The sequence below is a fragment of the Melanerpes formicivorus genome, unplaced genomic scaffold (assembly GCF_026170545.1).
Source record: "Melanerpes formicivorus ecotype bairdi unplaced genomic scaffold, bMelFor1.0.p_v2 SCAF_9, whole genome shotgun sequence".
Taxonomy (NCBI): domain Eukaryota; kingdom Metazoa; phylum Chordata; class Aves; order Piciformes; family Picidae; genus Melanerpes; species Melanerpes formicivorus.
The window spans coordinates 12538196-12558658 of NW_027142361.1; the positions used below are offsets into that span (position 1 = coordinate 12538196).

General features: G+C 48.8%; 1 protein-coding gene across 2 annotated transcripts in view; it reads right to left on the reverse strand.

Annotated features, from left to right (window-relative positions):
* SELENOI (selenoprotein I) overlaps positions 1-20463 on the reverse strand; it is a 107852-nt gene that overhangs the window by 24987 nt on the left and 62402 nt on the right. For both annotated transcript variants that reach the window (XM_068143037.1, XM_068143039.1), the window contains exons 2-3: positions 650-718; positions 232-340 (exon numbers count right to left, since the gene is read on the reverse strand). In XM_068143037.1, the coding sequence (XP_067999138.1) occupies positions 232-340; positions 650-718 (178 nt within the window). The remainder of the gene's footprint in view (positions 1-231; positions 341-649; positions 719-20463) is intronic.

The following is a 20463-nucleotide window of genomic DNA, read 5'->3' on the forward strand; positions in this document are numbered from 1 at the left end:
CCCACTGAGGCCCAAGCTTGGCCAGATCTTCTGTGAAGCCTCCTGACCTTTCAACTGATCAATACTCCAACTCAACTTGGTGTCATCTGCAAACTTACTGAGGGCGCCCTCGATCCCCTCATGCAGATCATCAATAAAGATACCAATGAACACCAGAAATCATGGCAGAAGAGGTGACACAGACTTCACCACTCTCATCCTTCACATCCAACTAAGAACAGGCAGACTTACCAGAAGCATAAAAGTCAGGATCGAAGTATGCCATGAGGAAGAAGTTGAAGACAAGCAGCAGGAAGCCAGAAAACGTTATCAAATTTGGGGCCAGCCAGGTAGGGAAGATCTATGGGAAAGCAGCAAAAGAAGACATGACCTCATTAAAACATGTAATAAGGACCAGGATCTGCTCCTAGAAACAGCAGAGGCCTGGTTGGAACCATCTGGGCCTTGGACAGCACTGCTTAGCGGGATCACAGGGCAGCAGGAAGCTTTAGGCTGCGATGCAGTGAGCTCGGGGAAGGCTGGAAGGCAGCACCCTTTGTAATTAGTTGTGCCACAAACCAAGCAGGGCTTTTCAGATGACAGCTTTGGAGAGGAGGCTTTGAGGTGGCTGGAGCTGTGCTGTTCCACGTGGAGCAGGACAAGGTCTCACCTTCACTATCGTGTTCCAGAAGGGATGCATGACATACAGGGACAGGGGGTTGCTGTCCACGGCACTGTACTGCAAGAAAACAAGGGGGAAAGAGCAGTTAGAGCTCCACCAACCCTGCAACAAGCCACAAATCCTTGATATTGAGATGTCCATGAGGTCACCTGCTACCCAAGTCTTGAAGAACACTTTGATCACAGACGGAGCCTCACCAGGGATGGTGCAAAACAACCCAGGACACCCCCACAGGCTCCACCCATGCTGAAGACCCACAGAAACAGGATTCTGGGGCATAACTCATGCTTCCACACCAACAGCTCCTCTCCATGGGGCGCAGCCCCATGAGAAGAGTGGGCAGCATGCCCATGATGGTGGATTTTGGGAGGTGGGGAGAGAGTCAAGGACACACCACACCTTTTGCAGTCAACACTCCCACCAAAGGCCACACCACAGGCCTCGTGGCACTCCTCACAAGCTCAAGAAGCAGTGATGGTCCCATGGCCCCAGGAACCCACAGCGTGGGATCAACCCACCAAAGGCAGCTTGGTGTGGTCTTGCTCAAGCAACCCTGTGGGGCAGGACTCTACAGGATGAGCAGAACTCCCCAGTGAAGCCAGGTAGGTGACCAGGACACCACAGGACATGGGGCTCCCAGCACCACGGCAAGTGGTGGGGACAGTGATTTGGGGCAGCAAAGTGATGGTAGCAGAGCAGGCAATAGGGTTCAGTGCTTGCAGGTAGGACACTTTTAGAACATTAGAGAATGGGGGGAGGGGACAGGTGAGAGGATGGTGGGAGGGGGAGAGGAGGGGGAGGAGGGGGGGGGGCAGGAAGAGGATGAGACCAGATTCTTTTCAGTGGTGCCCAGTAGTAGGACAAGGGGCAGATGGCACAAACTGGAACCCAGGAAGCTCCACCTGAACATATGGAAAAACTTCTTTCCTATGAGGGTGCCTGAGCCCTGGAGCAGGCTGCCCAGAGAAGCTGGGGAGTCTCCTTCTCTGCAGGGTTTTCAAACCCACCTGGATGCAATTCTGGGAAATCTGCAGTGGGTGAGCCTGCTTTAGAAGGGCAGTTGGACTAGATCATCTCCAGAGGCTCCTTCCAACCCCCACCACCCCAGGATTAGACCACACCTAATCTAGATCTCCCCTCTTTTAGTTTAAAACCATCACCCCCTGTCCTGTCATGACAGGCCCTGCTAACCAGTTGTGACCGTTTGAGGCCGTGCCTTTAACAAAGGGATACTATGGCCGAATGTTTGTAAACGAAAGACGGATCTAAACTAATTTCATTGGTGGAGAGGCAGAAGCACTGCCTTAAGTTTGATTCCCAGTGGGACTAGTCTCAGTTTTTTTCTTTTTCCTTCCTTGCGGCAGCTTGCAGCTTTCTGGGCTTTTGGCCAAACTGACCTTGAAACTGATAATCTGCAAGGCCTGTATTAACTGTTTTCCAATTAACAACTGGTTTTTTTTCTCTCTCTTTCTAACCCTCTCTGGGGAAAAGGGGAGAGAAGGGGGATACAGGGGTGGGGAACCCCCCTCAGCAGAGGAGGGAACTCTCATTTCTGTGCCACTTTGTTGTATATTTCTGTATATATTGTAAATACTGTAAATTCTGTATATATTTCCCTGCATTCCCTAAACTGCTTTGTAAATATACAGTACACATTCCTTTGCTAATCCGGCTGTGCATTTTTTTTTTCCTTTGAATTTTCTTCCCTCTACTCACAGGGGGGGGAACGGGCCCGGCCTTTCCCCCAACCCTACGACATTCTTTTCTTGGCACCCAACGTGGGGCTGAGGATAATTAGCTTGATTTATTACTTTATTGTTTTAGTGTTTTATAGCCGGATTAGCAAACATGAAGGTGTTGTAGTTCGTAAAACAGTTATTCTTTTCAATTTTTGGGGCTCTGGTTTACAGATATTGTTTGGGTTTGATTTTGGATTACCTGGGTAAATATATGGTGTGGACAATTTATCTGTGGTTTATGTACAGAGTTAGACTATGGTATGGAAAATGCAATGATTTCTTATGGCCGGTGAGATAGAAATGTTACCTCTACCACTCTCCCAATTGAGATAAAAGGCTTTAAGATTCCGCCAGAGGAGAAAGTAACTTTAGGTGCTGGCTGGGATCCAAAGGTGATTTATTTTATGGGTGTAATTCTGCTGCTGGTGATAATTATCGTGTATCTGCTGATTTCTTTGCGGCGAGAGAAGAAGATATCCCGACCGTGTTTTGTTATTAAAACTAGATCAAAGAGAAAACGGCGTCGCTCTGGGTCAGTCCCAGAGACATCTAGTGATGAGGAGTGTGGAGAATCTGTGTCAGTTAAAAAGAGGGCTAAGAAGTTAACCGGAAAAGCTGCTCTGAATGATTTTGCCGCTGATTCTGGCAAGCTGCCAAGGGCGGCGGCAGGTATCAACATAGCGTCTCCTCCTTCTCCTCCACCTTCTTGTCCGTCGGCCATTCACAGAGCAACGTAATTTCTGCCCACTCTCTCGGTGGGACCGGAAGTCACTGCCCCAGCAGCTGATTTATCTCAGGACCTCTCAGCTTCTATTAAGGTGGCTGTAAATTCAAACACAGCTCCAGTTAAGGTGGCTCTTTTAAAGACTAGAAGTGGAAAGACCAAAGATGACGGAGAAGAAGAGCTGGAGACTGATCCTGGTGAGGGACCCTCTACTCTAAAAAATCCTGCTGAGGAGGAAGAGAAGATTTGTTTTAAAGTTCTAGCTGACCTAGTGAGAGCAAAGCAGGATAGAGATGCAGCTAGGAAAGGAGCTGGCAAAGGTGGTTCTCACCTTAAGGAGATCCTTGAGAAAGTGGCAACAGGATTATTAGGACAACAAGTTGAGGAAGAGGAGCAAGAGGCAGATGACATAACTGACTGTTCGTCACCCCGCAAAGAGTTAAGAAATGCCCGGAAAGATTACACCAGGGCAGATAAGGAGACAGTTCTAGCTTGGCTTAGTAGGTCTTATGATACAGGTGCTCCAGCTCTAACAGTTGGAGACAAGTCAGCAGCTCAGTTAGGAACTCTCTCGAGGGATAATGGAATAGATAGACATCTAGGCAGGGTTCTCGGTAAGGTTAATCTGTGGATACGCCTTTTAATGGCAGTCACCCTGAGATACCCTTCCCGAGATGATCTTCCATGGAATCCTAAACCCTGGACTATCATAGATGAGGGAATTAAGCGCTTGAGAGAATTTGCTATTAGAGAGATACCCTATGGTGAACATGAAACTCTGAATCCAGATGACATTTCTGTGAGTATTGGTCTTGCTAAAAAGATCATCAAACTTGCTCCTTCTAATTATGCAAACATTCTGGCAAGCAGAATTGTGTCAAGAAAGGAGATCATTCCAAACCAGATCAAACCAAAACAGACCACCAAGGCAGTCACGTAGAACTATTTGGATAACTCTGCGTGATCAGTTTGGTGAGAACATGAACCGATGGGATGGCCAACCAACTTCTAATCTTTTCAGGAGACTGAGGGAACTGCAAAGTGGCAGAACCCGAGGTAGCAATACCAGAAGGGTGGCTGTTACTTCCACAGTTCCCCAGAACAACTCTAGTAGCTCCAACAGTGGATCCAGTTATAACATGCAAAGCTATAACACTGCACACTGTGCGCAATGCACATGTGCACATGTTCCCCATAACTAGGGGTGCCCTGCCTCCCACCAGGGGGAGGAGAGGGATAACAGAGATAATAGAATCTATTGGGATGTGTACATCCAGTGGCCTGGCACTTCACAATTTCGGAAGTACAGGGCCTTGGTTGACACAGGAGATCAGTGCACCACAATGCCATCAAATTATCAGGGATCAGAGTCTATAACTATTTTGGGAGTCACTGGTGGATCTCAAGAGTTAAGTAAGGTGGAGGTTAATATAAGTTTAACTGGTAAACAATGGAGGAAGCACACAGTTGTGACCGGACCTGATGCACCTTGTATTTTGGGAATTGATTTTCTGAGAGAAGGGCGTTTCAAAGACCCTAGAGGTTACAAATGGGCTTTTGGAGTAGCTTCTGTAGAAATTGATGGACAAAAATTGAAGCTGTCTGCTAGGCCTGAGCTTTCTGATGAATCTGCAGTTGTGGGGCAACATAAGATACAGGACATTAAATTGCCGGTTGCTTCTCAGACTGTGCATCACAGACAATACAGAACCAACCGTGACTCTTTGTTGCCCATTCAGAATCTGATTCGTCAGTTGGAGAGTCAGAAAGTTGTCAGCAAAACTCATTCACCTTTCAACAGTCCAGTGCGGCCTGTGCGGAAGCAGAATGGAGACTGGCGTCTGGCGCTAGACTACCAAGCCCTGAATGAAGTGACACCACCTATGAGTGCAGCAGTACCAGACATGATGGAACTTCAGTATGAGCTGGAATCCAAAGAGGCCAAATGGTATGCTACCATAGACATTGCTAATGCATTTTTCTCTATTCCCATAGCAGAGGAATGCAGGCCTCAGTTTGCTTTCACCTGGAGAGGAATCCAGTACACTTTCAACAGACTGCCAATGGGCTGGATCCACAGCTCAAGCATCTGTCATGCAGTGATCCACGATGCTCTGGAGAAAGGCGGTGCTCCAGAACACATCCAGTTCATTGATGATATCATCGTCTGGGGTAAAACTGCTGAGGAAGTCTTCGAGAAAGGTAACAAAATCATTGACATTCTTCTGGATGCAGGTTTTGCCATCGAGTGAGACAACGTGAAAGGACCTACCACAGAAATACAGTTTCTGGGAGTGCAGTGGCAGGATGGACGCTGACATATTCCAGTGGATGTGGTAAATAGAGTCTCTACCATGGCAAATCCCACAAACAAGCAAGAGACCCTACGTTTCTTGGGGATAGTGGGATTTTGGAGACTGCACATTCCTGGATACAGTCAGATTGTGAAACCTCTGTATGATGTAACTCGAAAGAGAAACCATTTCCACTGGGGACCTGAACAACAAGCAGCCTTTGACCAGATAAAGCAAGAGGTGATTCAAGCAATGGGTCTGGGACCTGTCCGAGATGGTCCAGACATTAAGAACATTTTGTATACGGCTGCAAGTGACAATGGTCCAACCTGGTGCTTGTGGCAAAAAGCTCCAGGTGAGACACGTGGACGACCTCTTGGTTTCTGGAGTCGAGGTTACAGAGGTTCAGAGGCTAATTATACTCCAACAGAGAAAGAAATTCTAGCTGCCTATGAAGGAGTAAAAGCATCTTCTGAAGTAATTGGAACTGAATCACAACTTCTCTTAGCTCCCAGATTGCCAGTTTTGAATTGGATGTTCAAAGGCAAAGGCTCCACACCACATCATGCCACAGACTCAACATGGTCTAAGTGGATGGCTCTGATAACACAGAGAGCTCGAATGGGAAATCTTGAAAGATCTGGTCTAGTGGAGGTGATCTCAAGTTGGCCTGAAGGTACCAACTGTGCTAAACCTCCAGAGGAGAAAGTAATTCGTGCTGAGGAAGCTCCTCCTTACAATGACCTTTCTGATGATGAAAAGAAATATGCTTTGTTCACAGACGGTTCCTGTCATCTTGTTGGAAACAAGCGAAGGTGGAAGTCTGCAGTGTGGAGTCCAACGCGCCGAGTTGCAGAGGCGAAGGATGGAGAAGGAGAATCCAGTCAGTTCGCAGAGGCAAAAGCTGTCCAGCTAGCTCTCGACGTGGCTGAACGTGAGAGATGGCCAAAGCTTTATCTCTACACCAATTCATGGATGGTTGCCAATGCTCTATGGGGTTGGCTAAAGAACTGGAAGAAGAATGGTTGGCAGAGGAAAGGAAAACCCATTTGGACAGCCGACCTGTGGCAGGACATTGCTGATCGAGTCAAGAGAATTCCAGTAAAGGTGAGACACATCGATGCTCACATTCCTAAGAGCAAAGCTACTGAGGAACAGCAACACAACCATCAGGCAGATCTAGCTGCAAGAGTTTCTCAAGTAGACATGGACTCTGATCTTGATCTCGACTGGAAACACTGAGGTGAAATATTCTTAGCTCAGTGGGCTCATGATTCATCAGGACATCAAGGCAGAGATGCAACATACCAATGGGCTCGTGACAGATCCATAGACATTTCCATGGATGCTATCACACAAGTCATCCATGACTGTGACATTTGTGCTGCTATTAAGCAGGCAAAACGACTTAAGCCCTTGTGGTATGGTGACAGATGGTCCAAGTACAAGTATGGTGAAGCTTGGCAGATTGACTACATCACTCTACCACGTTCTCGTTCAGGTAAGCAGTACATGCTTACTATGGTAGAGGCAAACACTGGATGGTTGGAAACTTATCCAGTTCCACATGCAGATGCACGCAACACCATTCTCAGTCTGGAGAGACAAGCCCTGTGGAGACGCGGAACTCCAGAGAGGATTGAGTCAGACAACGGAACTCATTTCAAGAACAGCCTTGCAAAGAACTGGGCAAAAGAGCACGGTATTGAGTGGATATTCCATATTCCCTACTATGCACCAGCTTCAGGGAAGATTGAACGCTACAACGGTTTGTTGAAGACCACTCTTAAAGCCATGGGAGGTGGATCTTTGAAAAACTGGGAAAAACATTTAGCACAAGCAACCTGGCTGGTAAATAGTAGAGGTTCAGTGAACCGAGCTCGACCTGCACATTCAGATTTGCTATGGAAAGTAGAAGGTGATAGAGTTCCTGTTGTTAGAGAGAAGAATCTATTAGGTAAAACTGTTTGGGTATTTTCACCCTCAGGAGAGGCTAAACCTGTCCGAGGGGTGGTTTCAGCTGAAGGTCCAGGTCACACTTATTGGGTAATGCAAGAGAATGGTGAAATTCAGTGTATTCCACAAAGAAATTTAACTTTAGCTGAAAGAGGTTAATTTCAAACTGTTGTACATCTACATCGTGTCCAAAGGAAGAGTCAGCAAGGAATCTACGGTGCACGAACCCTGAGATCCCTGAGAGCCCTGAGTCAACTAAGAGACCCTGAGAATCCTTGTTTCCCTTTTCTTTGCTTCGTCAGCGAAGAAACAAACTGTTTTCCATTTTTCTCATTTTCGGATTTTCTTGGACTCTTTTAATCATCTATATCTGAGCATAGCCTGAATGGACTATGAACTTTACTCACGAACTGTAAATGTCATCTTGGATTGGATGGACAGTATGAACAGCCAATGAAATTGTTTAGAAGGGGTGGACTGTGACCGTTTGAGGCTGTGCCTTTAACAAAGGGATACTATGGCCGAATGTTTGTAAACGAAAGACGGATCTGAACTAATTTCATTGGTGGAGAGGCAGAAGCACTGCCTTAAGTTTGATTCCCAGTGGGACTAGTCTCAGTTTTTTTCTTTTTCCTTCCTTGCGGCAGCTTGCATCTTTCTGGGCTTTTGGCCAAACTGACCTTGAAACTGATAATCTGCAAGGCCTGTATTAACTGTTTTCCAATTAACAACTGGTTTTTTTTCTCTCTCTTTCTAACCCTCTCTGGGGAAAAGGGGAGAGAAGGGGGATACAGGGGTGGGGAACCCCCCTCAGCAGAGGAGGGAACTCTCATTTCTGTGCCACTTTGTTGTATATTTCTGTATATATTGTAAATACTGTAAATTCTGTATATATTTCCCTGCGTTCCCTAAACTGCTTTGTAAATATACAGTACACACTCCTTTGCTAATCCGGCTGTGCATTTTTTTTTTTCCTTTCAATTTTCTTCCCTCTACTCACGGGGGTGAAAGGGCCCGGCCTTTCCCCCAACCCTACGACACCAGTCCATCCCCAGCTTTCTTACAGGCCCCCTGAAGTAATGAAAGGCCACATAAAGGCCTCACGGAAACCTTCTCTTCTCTAGGCTGAACAACCCCACCTCTCTCAGCCTGGCCTCACAGCAGAGGGGTTCCAGCCCCCAGATTATCTTTGCAGCCTCCTCTGGATCCGCTCCAACACTCTCCTCCTTGGGAATCATTTTTGCATCCTCCCCAGCTCTTCTTGGCCCTCCCTGTGACAGATTGGTCCATGCCATTGGCCTTCAGCCCTAGCCCCACACCAGCAAGCCCGTGGGAGTTGCAGAGCAAGCAGCAACAACTCCCCACACTCGGTGCCACATGGAGGCAAGGTTTAAAGCCCCAAGGAATTTCCATCCCAGCTTAATGCAGTTTCAGAGTCCAGAATTCCAAATGCTTTACAAGGTAATAGAATTTGAAGCGCTGGTGAGGAGGGCAGGAGGAGGTCTGGAGACTGATTCAATCTCATTAACACAGGAACAAGAAAACAGATGCAAGGCCTGGAGCAAGGCAGGGGAACCACTCCAGAGTTTCTGTGCTGGTGTTTGTAAGGTTCCTCAGGGATGTTTTCCCAGGCCAGTGTCCTGGGAAGCTTTTCCTTGTCCCTCCACATTTGGGGACAGGGTATAATAACCAAAAGGCAGCTTTTCCCCGTGGTTACACATGTTCACACTTTGTTTACAACTCAGAGTTCTGGAAGGACATCTTCCTAGGGGAGAGGGAAGCTACTCTGCAGAGGTTCACTGATACAACCACTCCACCTTCAACTTGTCTCCTGGAGGGACGCTTCTTTTGCCTGCTGAGCAAGGCAGGTAGGTGCTCTGCCAGCTCAGAGAGCATCAGCAGATCAAAGGAGCAGAGCTGGGGCTTGCTCTGGAGCCAGGCTGTAGAAGAATGGGCAAAGGAAAAACGCCTGCAGGACTGCTTGGCCTTTTCTGATAAGGATATGGAACGCCACAGAACACAATGGATTTAGCTGAATCATCAGGTAGTAACGCAAGGGCACTGTAACCTTGAGGGTCGTAAACAAGTAGGGGACTGCAAAAACAGGATGTTTGTGGCTAGCTGAAGCAGGATGTTAAAACCGCAGAAGGTGGGATTGACATGTAACCTGTAACCAATAATATGTTGCCAAGTGGGCATAATTATAGTAAACTGTATATAAGATGAGTCTGATGCTCAATAAAGTTGGATTTCGCTTATCACATTGATCGTATGTCGACCCCTTCTTGTGGCAGTGGCGCCAGAACAGGGATCCTCAGATGGGTCCACAACCTTCTACTTAGAAGATAGCGGAGGGCGTAACACGGAGTCCGCAAGTCGTAGACCGGCCCGGGACGGCAGCACCGGCAGCAAAGGCTTGGACAAAGAGGGAACCCGGCTGACAGCCGAAGACGTCGCATAAGCCTAGGAGACTGCCTTAGCGCGCGCAGGTACTAACGCCTAACTTAAAGGAAGAATGGAAAGGCAGGCGGCGTACGATTTGCTTAAGTGTTTTTTAGAAAAATGAAAGGTTACAGGATTTACCTGAAAAAGGAATTAGAAGGGCTGTTGTGTATAGCCCATCAGTGGGGGTTCTTTCATAGTTTCATAGTTTCATTCAGGGTTGGAAGGGACCACAAGGATCATCTAGTTCCAACCCCCCTGCCATGGGCAGGGACACCCCACACTAGATCAGGCTGGACAGAGCCTCATCCAGCCTGCTCTTAAACACCCCCAGGGACAGGGCCTCGACCACCTCCCTGGACAACACATTCCAGGGTTTCACCACTCTCATGGTGAAGAACCTCCTCCTCACATCTAGCCTGAATCTCCCCACCTCCAGCTTCATTCCATTCCCCCACACAGCTTGGTGTCATCAGCAAACTTGCTGAGGGTGCACTCAATGCCACTGTCCATGTCACCCACAAAGATGTTTGGGAACAGATGATTGGGAACAGTCAGCATGGCTTTGCCAAGGGCAAATCCTGCCTGACCAACCTGGTGGCCTTCTATGAGCAGGTGACAAAATTAATAGATGAGGGGCGAGCAACTGATGTCATTTACCTGGACCTGAGCAAAGCCTTCGACACTGTCCCGCACCACATCCTGGTCTCCAGACTGGTGACACATGGGTTGGATGGGTGGACCACTAGATGGATAAGGAACTGGCTTGATGGCCGCACCCAAAGAGTGGCTGTCAATGGCTCCATGTCCCAGTGGAGGCCAGTGACAAGCGGAGTCCCTCAGGGATCAGTCCTGGGACCTGTCTTATTCAACATCTTTGTCAGTGACATGGACAGTGGCATTGAGTGCACCCTCAGCAAGTTTGCTGATGACACCAAGCTGTGTGGTGCAGCAGATGCGCTGGAGGGAAGGGAGGCCATCCAGAGGGACCTTGACAGGCTGGAGAGGTGGGCACAAGCCAACCTCATGAAGTTCAATAAGAGCAAGTGCAGGGTCCTGCATCTGGGTCGAGGCAATCCCAGGCACAAATACAGGCTGGGCAGTGACTGGCTGGAAAGTAGCCCTGAGGAGAGAGACTTCGGGGTGCTGGTGGACGAAAAGCTCAACATGAGCTCTCAATGTGCTCTTGCAGCCCGCAAAGCCAATCAGATCCTGGGCTGCATCAGGAGAAGTGTGGCTAGCAGGTCAAGGGAGGTGATCCTCCCCCTCTACTCAGCCCTGGTGAGACCCCACCTGGAGTACTGTGTCCAGTTCTGGAGCCCCTATTACAAGAGGGATGTGGAGGTGCTGGAATGTGTCCAGAGAAGGGCCACAAGGATGATCAGAGGGCTGGAGCACCTCTCCTATGAGGACAGACTGAAGGAGTTGGGGCTGTTCAGTCTGGAGAAGAGAAGGCTCCGAGGTGACCTAATTGTGGCCTTCCAGTATCTAAAGGGGGCCTACAGGAAGGCTGGGGAAGGACTTCTCAGGATCTCAGGTAGTGATAGGACTAGGGGGAATGGAATGAAGCTGGAGGTGGGGAGATTCAGGCTAGATGTGAGGAGGAGGTTCTTCACCATGAGAGTGGTGAAACCCTGGAATGTGTTGTCCAGGGAGGTGGTCGAGGCCCCGTCCCTGGGGGTGTTTAAGAGCAGGCTGGATGAGGCTCTGTCCAGGCTGATCTAGTGTGGGGTGTCCCTGCCCATGGCAGGGGGGTTGGAACTAGATGATCCTTGTGGTCCCTTCCAACCCTGAATGAAACTATGAAACAATGTTGAATAAGACAGGTCCCAGGACTGATCCATGAGGGACTCCGCTTGTCACTGGCCTCCACTGGGACATGGACCCATTGACAGCCACTCTTTGGGTGCGGCCATCAAGCCAGTTCCTTATCCATCTAGTGGTCCACCCATCAAACCCATGTGTCACCAGTTTGGAGACCAGGATGTGGTGCGGGACAGTGTCGAAGGCTTTGCTCAGGTCCAGGGAAATGACATCAGTTGCTCGTCCCTCATCTATTAATTTTGTCACCTGCTCATAGAAGGCCACCAGGTTGGTCAGGCAGGATTTGCCCTTGGCAAAGCCATGCTGACTGTTCCCAATCACCTCTTCACTATTCTTTTGAGCGAGTAGTGACTCCAGGAGGATCTGCTCCATGATCTTTCCAGGCACAGAGGTGAGACTGACTGGCCTGTAGTTCCCTGGTTCCTCCTTCTTACCCTTTTTGAAGATGGGGGCAATGTTTCCCTTTTTCCAGTCTGTGGGGACTTCACCAGATTGCCATGACTTTTGAAATATAATAGAGAGGGGTTTAGCAACCTCATCTGCCAGTTCTCTCAGTACCCGTGGGTGTATCCCGTCGGGTCCCATGGACTTGAACACTTTCAGGTTCTTCAGATGATCATGAACCTGATTTGCACTTACAATGGGCAGTTCTTCCTCCCCGTCCCTGGCTTTGTCTTCCATAACATCAGGAGTGTGGCTAGAGGCCCTTGCAGTGAAGACTGAGGTAAAGAAGTTATTAAGTACCTCAGCCTTTTCCTCATCACTTGTGACCATGTCACCATTTTCCTTTCTGAGGGGGCCCACACCTTCCCTAGTCTTCTTCTTCCCATTAATATACCTGTAAAAGTTCTTAGTGTTCCCTTTAATCTCCCTGGCTAGATTCAATTCAAACTCTGCTTTGGCTTTCCTAACCAGGACTCTTGCTGCTCGGGAAGCTTCCTTATATTCCCCCTGTTCTACCTGTCCTTCTCTCCACTTCCTGTAGAGTTTCCTTTTAAGTAATAGTGTGTCCAGTAGCTCCTTGCCCATCCAGGCAGGCCTCCCAGCATTCTTACCTGCTTTTCTCTTTGTTGGTATACAGAGCTCCTGGACACAGAGGAGGTGGTCCTTGAATACTGAGCAGCTGTCCTGGGTCCCTCTTCCCTCCAGGGCTTTGTCCCACGACACTTTGGCTAGCAGATCCCTGAAGCGATCAAAATCTGCACGCCTAAAGTCTAGGGTCGTGAGCTTGGAATACTTCCTCCTGATTGCCCTGAGGATATTAAATTCAACTGCTTCATGGTCACTGCAGCCAAGGCCGTCTATGAGCCTCACATTGCTTACCAGCCCTTCCCTGTTGGTGAGAACAAGGTCCAGCATAGCACCATTTCTTGTTGGTTCCTCTACCATTTGGAGGAGGAAGTTGTCTTCTATGCAGTCCAGGAACATCCTGGATTGCTGGTGCCTTGCTGTGTTGTCCCTCCAGCAGATGTCCGGGTGGTTGAAATCACCCATGAGGACCAGGGCTTGTGACCTGGAAGCCGCTTCTATTTGCCTATGGAGGGCCTCATCTGCTTGGATCTGCTGGTCAGGTGGCCTGTAGGAGACCCCCACAGTAATATCTCCTTCCCCTGTCCTGCCTTTAATTTTAACCCATACGCTCTCAACTAGCTCATCATCCCTCCCCAGTTGGAGCTCCACTGATTCCAACTGGCTATTGACATAGAGGGCAACACCTCTTCCTCTCCTTCCCTGCCTATCCTTCCTAAAGAGTTTATAGGACCCTAATGAGGTGTTTGAAAGGGAAGAATGGAGAAGATTAGGTGCTAAGCTATGGGATAAGGTGATTGATGATGAAAAAGTAGCAAAAAGGTTAGCAACGCCTTGGAGGATAGTAACGAATGCCCTAGGTCAACATGCCTCAGAGCAGAAGGTTGCTATGCAGGCAAGAATTCGACTTGGGGCCGGAGTAAATGAGGAAGGAGCCGCAAGCACTCAGGCCGCGACAGTACTTAGTCGGGAAGAGCTGCCTTCTTCGGTATCCGCGCAGCTCGTACGGTCAGCACCAGCCAGAGTCCAAGGGCTCGGAGCTACATTGGTTAGTGAGAGTGTTGTTCTGTGTGCACAAAACCCAGAGTTTCCTCCCCCTCCGACGCCCTCTGAACCATCAGATATGTCAGAGGAGGAAAAAGGTTGCAAAACTATGAAAAGTATGGAAGGAACTGTTAGCAGGGATGATGCTAGACAAGCATTTTGGAGAAAGATGGCGGAGGAATCAAAAGAACAGGGTGATGAAGAAATGTTTTTGCGTTTGGTAGAGGGGCCATTGGGTTGCCCGGTAGTATATACTCAATTGCATAACAGTCAGATTCAGGCTGAATTGACCTCACTGTCCTGGAAATTTTTGGCTCAGCTGAGAGCAACGGTGGCTCAGAGTGGGATTCACTCTGAACCAGCGCGTCAGATGCTATCATATATGTGGACAACCTATAACATGTTGCCAGGAGACACCAGAAATGTAATGAAATTACTGCTGACCAACTCACAATTTATGCTCTGGGAAAGCCATTGGTCGAGACTTGCTGATGCTGTGGTAGCTGCTGTACGAGCACCGGACGATCCACTTGTAGGGGTCACCAGAGATCAATTGTTAGGCACAGGGGGTAATATGCGTTTAGAGATGCAGGCTGTTACGGCTCCAGTCATACTGCAGGCATCAGTGGATATAGCGAAAATGGCCATAGAGAAAATAAGGGATCCAGCGCAATCACCCTATTATATGGGAATTAAACAGGGGCTAGATAGCCTGGGAGAGTTTGTTGATAAGCTAATGTCAGCTCTTAAGGGTGCCCAAGTGTCAGATGACCTACATGAAGCTATCTTGAAACAGTGTTTATTGCAGAATGGTAATCAACAGACAAGGGGAATAATTGCCACCTTAGGGCCCGATTGGACGGAAACAGAAGTATTACAAAAAGCCCAAAATTTACCAGAGGGTCCCGTAGCAATGTTAGCAGAAGCTGTAAAAGATTTAAAATTGGGATTAGAAGAACAGGCAAAGGGAATGATGATGGCACAGCAACAAGTATGTGCTGCCTTAGTACCTCTGCGCCAAAAGGCACGCCCTCAGCGTCCCCGCAATCCACCAAGTCAGCAACAGAGTCGCGTCCAATGTTACCGATGTGGAGGATCTGGCCACATGCGGAAGACTTGTCGTGCTGTGGGGGTCTGGTGCCAAGACTGTCAAAGTGCCTCTCATGCCGAAAGCGTCTGTAAACGGCGTCAGGGAAACTACCAGCAGAGCGCGATGTCAGGACCCCGCACGATGATACAAATGGCAGTCCCATCACCGGAACAACAGAACTCCGACCAGCAACAGCAGGCAGCCTCGGGTTGGACCTGGCAGCAGCACTAATGTTACCTTGCTAGACACAGTACCTCAAAAGATACCGACAGGGGTAAAGGGACCGATCATGATATAGAGTACAGCCATAGGATGTTTGTTAATAGGGAGATCTTCAGGAAGCATGTCGGGAGTGAATGTTATAACAGGACTGATAGATGCAGATTATCATGGGGAAATATTTGTAATGGTGCAAAATATGTTACCACCTATGATCATCTCTAAAGGACAGAGGCTAGCACAGCTGATTCCCTTGCCACACTTGGCAGCGGGACTGCAACCATTTAACAGACAAGATAGAGGTGATGGGGGCTTCGGTTCCTCCACGGCACCTCTGACCTTGTTGACTGTGGGTATGAAGTCCCGCCCCCAGCAGTCTGTAACGATAACTTGGCAAGGCCAGCAGCAGTACCTTTGTGGGCTGTTGGACACCGGAGCCGATGTTACTGTCATTTCATCTTTGTGTTGGCCATCTGCATGGCCACAAGTGACATCATCAGCTGCAATAGCCGGAGTAGGAGGCTTAAAGATCGCTCAGTCAACGCCTCCGATAACCGTGTCACTGGATGGAAAAACAGTTTCTGCAGTCTGTTCGTTGTTACCCCTGCCACACCCGGTACAAATGTTGATAGGTCGTGACATATTGAGCCAGATTGGTGTTGTTTTAACTACTCAGCCAAATTTGGGCTAGCGGCCATTGCTAGGACTTTCCCGATCCCACTAAAATGGACAACGGACAAGCCTGTGTGGATTGAGCAGTGGCCGCTGAAGAGGGAAAGCCTACAACAAGCTCATCAACTGGTCCAAGAACAACTTGAACAAGGATATTTAAGGCCATCTGTAAGCCCATGGAATACACCAATCTTTGTCATTAAGAAGAAGTCTGGTAAATATCGTCTTCTTCACGATTTGAGGGCTGTAAATGATCAAATGCAAGCAATGGGAGCCTTGCAACCAGGTCTTCCAAACCCAGCAATGTTGCCAGAATCATGGAACCTGTTGATTGTAGATTTAAAGGACTGCTTCTTTACCATTCGGTTGCATGAAAATGACACCAGCAGATTCGCATTTACCTTGCCAGCATTCAATCGAGAAGCACCTGCCATGCGATTTGAATGGACAGTGTTGCCACAAGGCATGAAGAACTCGCCTACCCTTTGTCAGTTGTATGTAGATGCTGCCTTGCAACCGTTACGCCAACAGTGGCCTGAGGTGATAATTTATCACTATATGGACGACATTCTGTTGGCGCAAGAGGCCGAATTTACTGATGGTCAGCTTAAAATTCTTTGTATTGCCATGCAACGGAAAGGATTACAAGTAGCACCTGAGAAAATCCAGCGGACATGTCCATGGAAATATTTAGGATGGAAAATTTCAGAATCAACTATTGAACCACAGAAATTGTCTCTTATGTCTGAGCCCAAAAACCTGCATGAAATGCAAAAGCTTATGGGCGACATACAGTGGCTGCGACCTGTCGTGGGCATCCCCAATGACATGTTGGAACTGCTGAGGCCTTTGTTGAAGGGCTCAGACCCAACCACCCCAGTGACTATGACTCCACACCAAAGGGCTGCACTGGACTCTGTCCTGACGCTGATAACGTCCAGTGGGGTTGCACGACGGCTGCCCGAACTACCGATCGACATTACCATTTTGATGGGCACAAAACACCTTACGGGGGCCTTGACTCAAGCTTTAAAGAAAACGGGGGAAAGGGGTCAGGAGAGTGTACAGACCCGAGTATTGGAATGGGTCTTTCCATCCTTACAACCACAACATACCATTTTTCAAACAATTTTTGCACTTGCTGATTTAATTAAGCATTGCCGCTTATGGTTGTATCAGCTTACGGGTCTGCCTCCAGCAATAATATATCTCCCCATGCAGCAATCGGACCTGCAGTGGTATTTAGGCAACAGCATGGAATTTGCCGCTGCATTGTTAGAGGAAGGTGCTCTCATTAAGACTGCACCTTTGCAAGATAAGATCCTAGGCTGGATGTCGCAGCAATCGTGGATTGGTATACCAAAATATAAGGAACAACCAATTGTGGGTGCTCTGACAGTATTTACAGACGCAAGGAAGCGCTCCCGAAAAGCTGCAGTGACTTGGCAAGATAAGAGTATTAGCCAGTGGACACATGTGATGTTAGAGGCAGAACCACAGGACTCACTTCAAACTTTGGAATTGTTGGCAGTGTTGTGGGCCTTACAGCATTGGATGAGCCAACCTCTTAATATAGTGTCAGATTCCATGTATGTTACGGGCATTGTACAACAGATAGAGGATGCCCTGATGAAAGATGTAAAAAATAAGAGATTATATGAGTTGATGTTGAGGTTACAACAAGCCATAAGATGTAGGTCAGCATCATATTGTATTTTGCATATTAGAAGCCATAAGTTTGATGTTGGCCTGGGAGAAGGAAACGCTCAAGCAGATAAGTTGGTATCCTTATCTGTACCAGTCTCAGCCTCAGTAAAGGCCCAAGAAGCACATATGACCTTTCATCAAAATGCGAAAGAATTGGCCAAGGAAGTTGTTTTAGTTGGTTAGCGCCATTAGCCAAGGAAGCATTGCGCCTTTTGTTTATTGTTATTATTATTATTATAGCTGCACGAATAATATTTAGATGTGTAATGAAACAGTTTAATCATTTTACTGAATCTTTTGTAGATGTTAAAGAAAACGGGGGAATTGTAGAAGAATGGGCAAAGGAAAAACGCCTGCAGGACTGTTTGGCCTTTTCTGATAAGGATATGGAACGCCACAGAACACAATGGATTTAGCTGAATCATCAGGTAGTAATGCAAGGGCACTGTAACCTTGAGGGTCGTAAACAAGTAGGGGACTGCAAAAACAGGATGTTTGTGGCTAGCTGAAGCAGGATGTTAAAACCGCAGAAGGTGGGATTGACATGTAACCTGTAACCAATAATATGTTGCCAAGTGGGCATAATTATAGTAAACTGTATATAAGATGTGTCTGATGCTCAATAAAGTTGGATTTCGCTGATCACATTGATCGTATGTCAACCCCCTCTTGTGGCACCAGGCTGCTAATCACACAAAGGGAGAGGGCTCCAAGCAAGCCAGGACAATGCTGCCTGTCCAGGACAAGCTTGGAGATGCCTGTCCAGGGCAGCCATTTCACTTGCAGCTCACTCCTCCTCCCACTCACCTTCCAGCCCACATCATGGCAAGACAGCAGATCATGCCATACTGATGGCAGAGGTGGCAGCCTGTCCTTGAAGGAAGCCCTCAGCCAGGCTCCTTGTCCCTGCATCAGCCCTCCTGGAGACCAATATTCCCTCTGGGCTCAAGATACCTGTCTCAATCTGGATGTTCATTAAAGCTTGTGCCCTGATGCAAAGCTGAGGACGGCACCTGACAGACCTTGAGGCAGCCAGGCCCTCATGGTGCTCACAGCATCATAGAATGGTTTGGGTGGGACCTTTGAAAGTCATCTTGTTCAACCCTCTGCAGTCATCAGGGACATCTGCAACTAGAGCAGGTTGCTCAGATCCCTGTCCAACTTCACCTGTAATGGTTCCAGGGAAGGGGGAAATCTACCACCCCTCTGGGCACACTGGGCCAGGGTCTCACCACCCTCAGCAGGAATAATTTCTTCCTTCTATCCAGTCTGAATCTCTTTTAATTTAAAACCATCACCCCTTGTCCTGACACAACAGGCCCTGCACAAAGTCTGTCTCCACCTTTCTCCTAAACCCCTTTAAGTACTGAAAGCCCACAACAAGGTCTCCCTGGAGCCTTCCCTTCTCCAGGCAGAACAACTTCACCTCCTTCAACCTGTCCTGACAGCACAGCAGCTCCCCCAGAGCGCTTCAGTGGCTGTGCCAAGGGGTTTGTGCCTCTCCTGTGCCCAGCACCCCAGAGCTACAGGTGGAGTTTCACCAGAGTAGCTTCTGGGCTGTGAGTGCACACTGCCAACTCATTCCCAGCTTTTCATTCCCACCACCCCCAAGTCCTTCTCCAAAGAGAGCTCATCTCCCATTCAGCTGGTGATGAAACAGTTTCTAGGGTACAAACACAACTATGTTTTAGCTCACGACACATGGGACAAGGTCTGTCATTCCCATGCTTCGCTCTTGTCATAGTTTGGGCAGGGTGCCCTCTGCTACGGGGGTGTTTCCTGTGTCCAGAAGTCCAGCCCAGCAGGTGGACACAGGAAATTAGGTATTTCCTACCATGATCCCTTGCACCACTATAAATTTTACGGTGGGGTCTGGCACTTCCTCTTTCCTTTCCTCTCCGACACCTGGTAACTGGGGGAGAGATCTCCTGGCCATGGGCCTGATTAGGCCCAAGGCCATGGGGGGATGGGCAGTCTCAGATCTGGCCAGCTGAGACTAGCCTACCAGTGTGGGGGGGGAAGGAGGAGCCCTGGGGGTTTTGGGTGCACCCTCAGGTGGGGATGGGATCTTTCTGGGTCTGTTTTGGGGTTCTTCTTGTCACTGTGTTCTAGCCTTCTGCATGCACTCACTGTTATCTATTTAAACTTTCCATCACTTTTGCAATTTGTTTGTTTGAGTCGTTATTTCTGCGTGTGGTGGGGAGGAGGTCTGCCCCAACCCATTACATTTTGGTGCACCAACGTGGGGCTAGCTGTTGTGCCCACTCTGCAGATCGATTGCAAAAGATGGAGAGTCTAAATTTAGTTCTGGGCGTCGGTTTGGATTTGGCAATTGGGGCTCAAGTTTTGTTGCCGGGGCGATTGTGTGGGTTCTTGTGGATTGCAGGGGGATAACTGGTGCACAGCCAGTGGTACGGAGCCTCTCCTGATGTTCCAAGCAGGGGTAGTTCTTGACCATCGGCATCGGGGTACCACTTGAGAATGCGGAACCTGCCCTTCCTCCATGGAGGGGAGCGAAGTGGGGGAGGGGCAGCGGCGAACAGATCAGAGTCAGGTCCGTTCTCGCTGCGGGGATAGAGCCAGCCGCTGCAAGCGGGCGAGCCAGCTCCTGAAACCCTGGGGGGCCGACGGGGACTCCAGCTGGAAAGCCGTTTTCAAGGGCTCTGAGAATGTGTTTATGGCTTTTGCTGGAGAAGCCGTTTGAGTGTCCGAGGGGGGGAGGAGATTTTGATTCTGTGCTGCAGCGGTAGAGGTGGGCGGAGCCCTGCTGTGTGCTGAGTGGCGGCGGCGGGCCTGGCCGTGCACTTGGGCTGCGCTACGGCCAGCTCTAATCTCTTTCCCTGATTCTTGGATGAGTTCCAAAAATGGCGCCGAGTGCCTGGTTCCACCTCCCTTCTTCTCAGTGGGCTGTGGTGCAGCCCCTCCCTTTTTGGGGGGGTTGTGCAGCCGGATGCTGTCATGCCTCGGTACACGGACACACAGTGGGGGGGGCGGAGTCCCTCAGACATGCATCCTTGTAGTTTTGGACTGTGGAGGGAAGCGGTTGGTTGCGGCACCCTGGA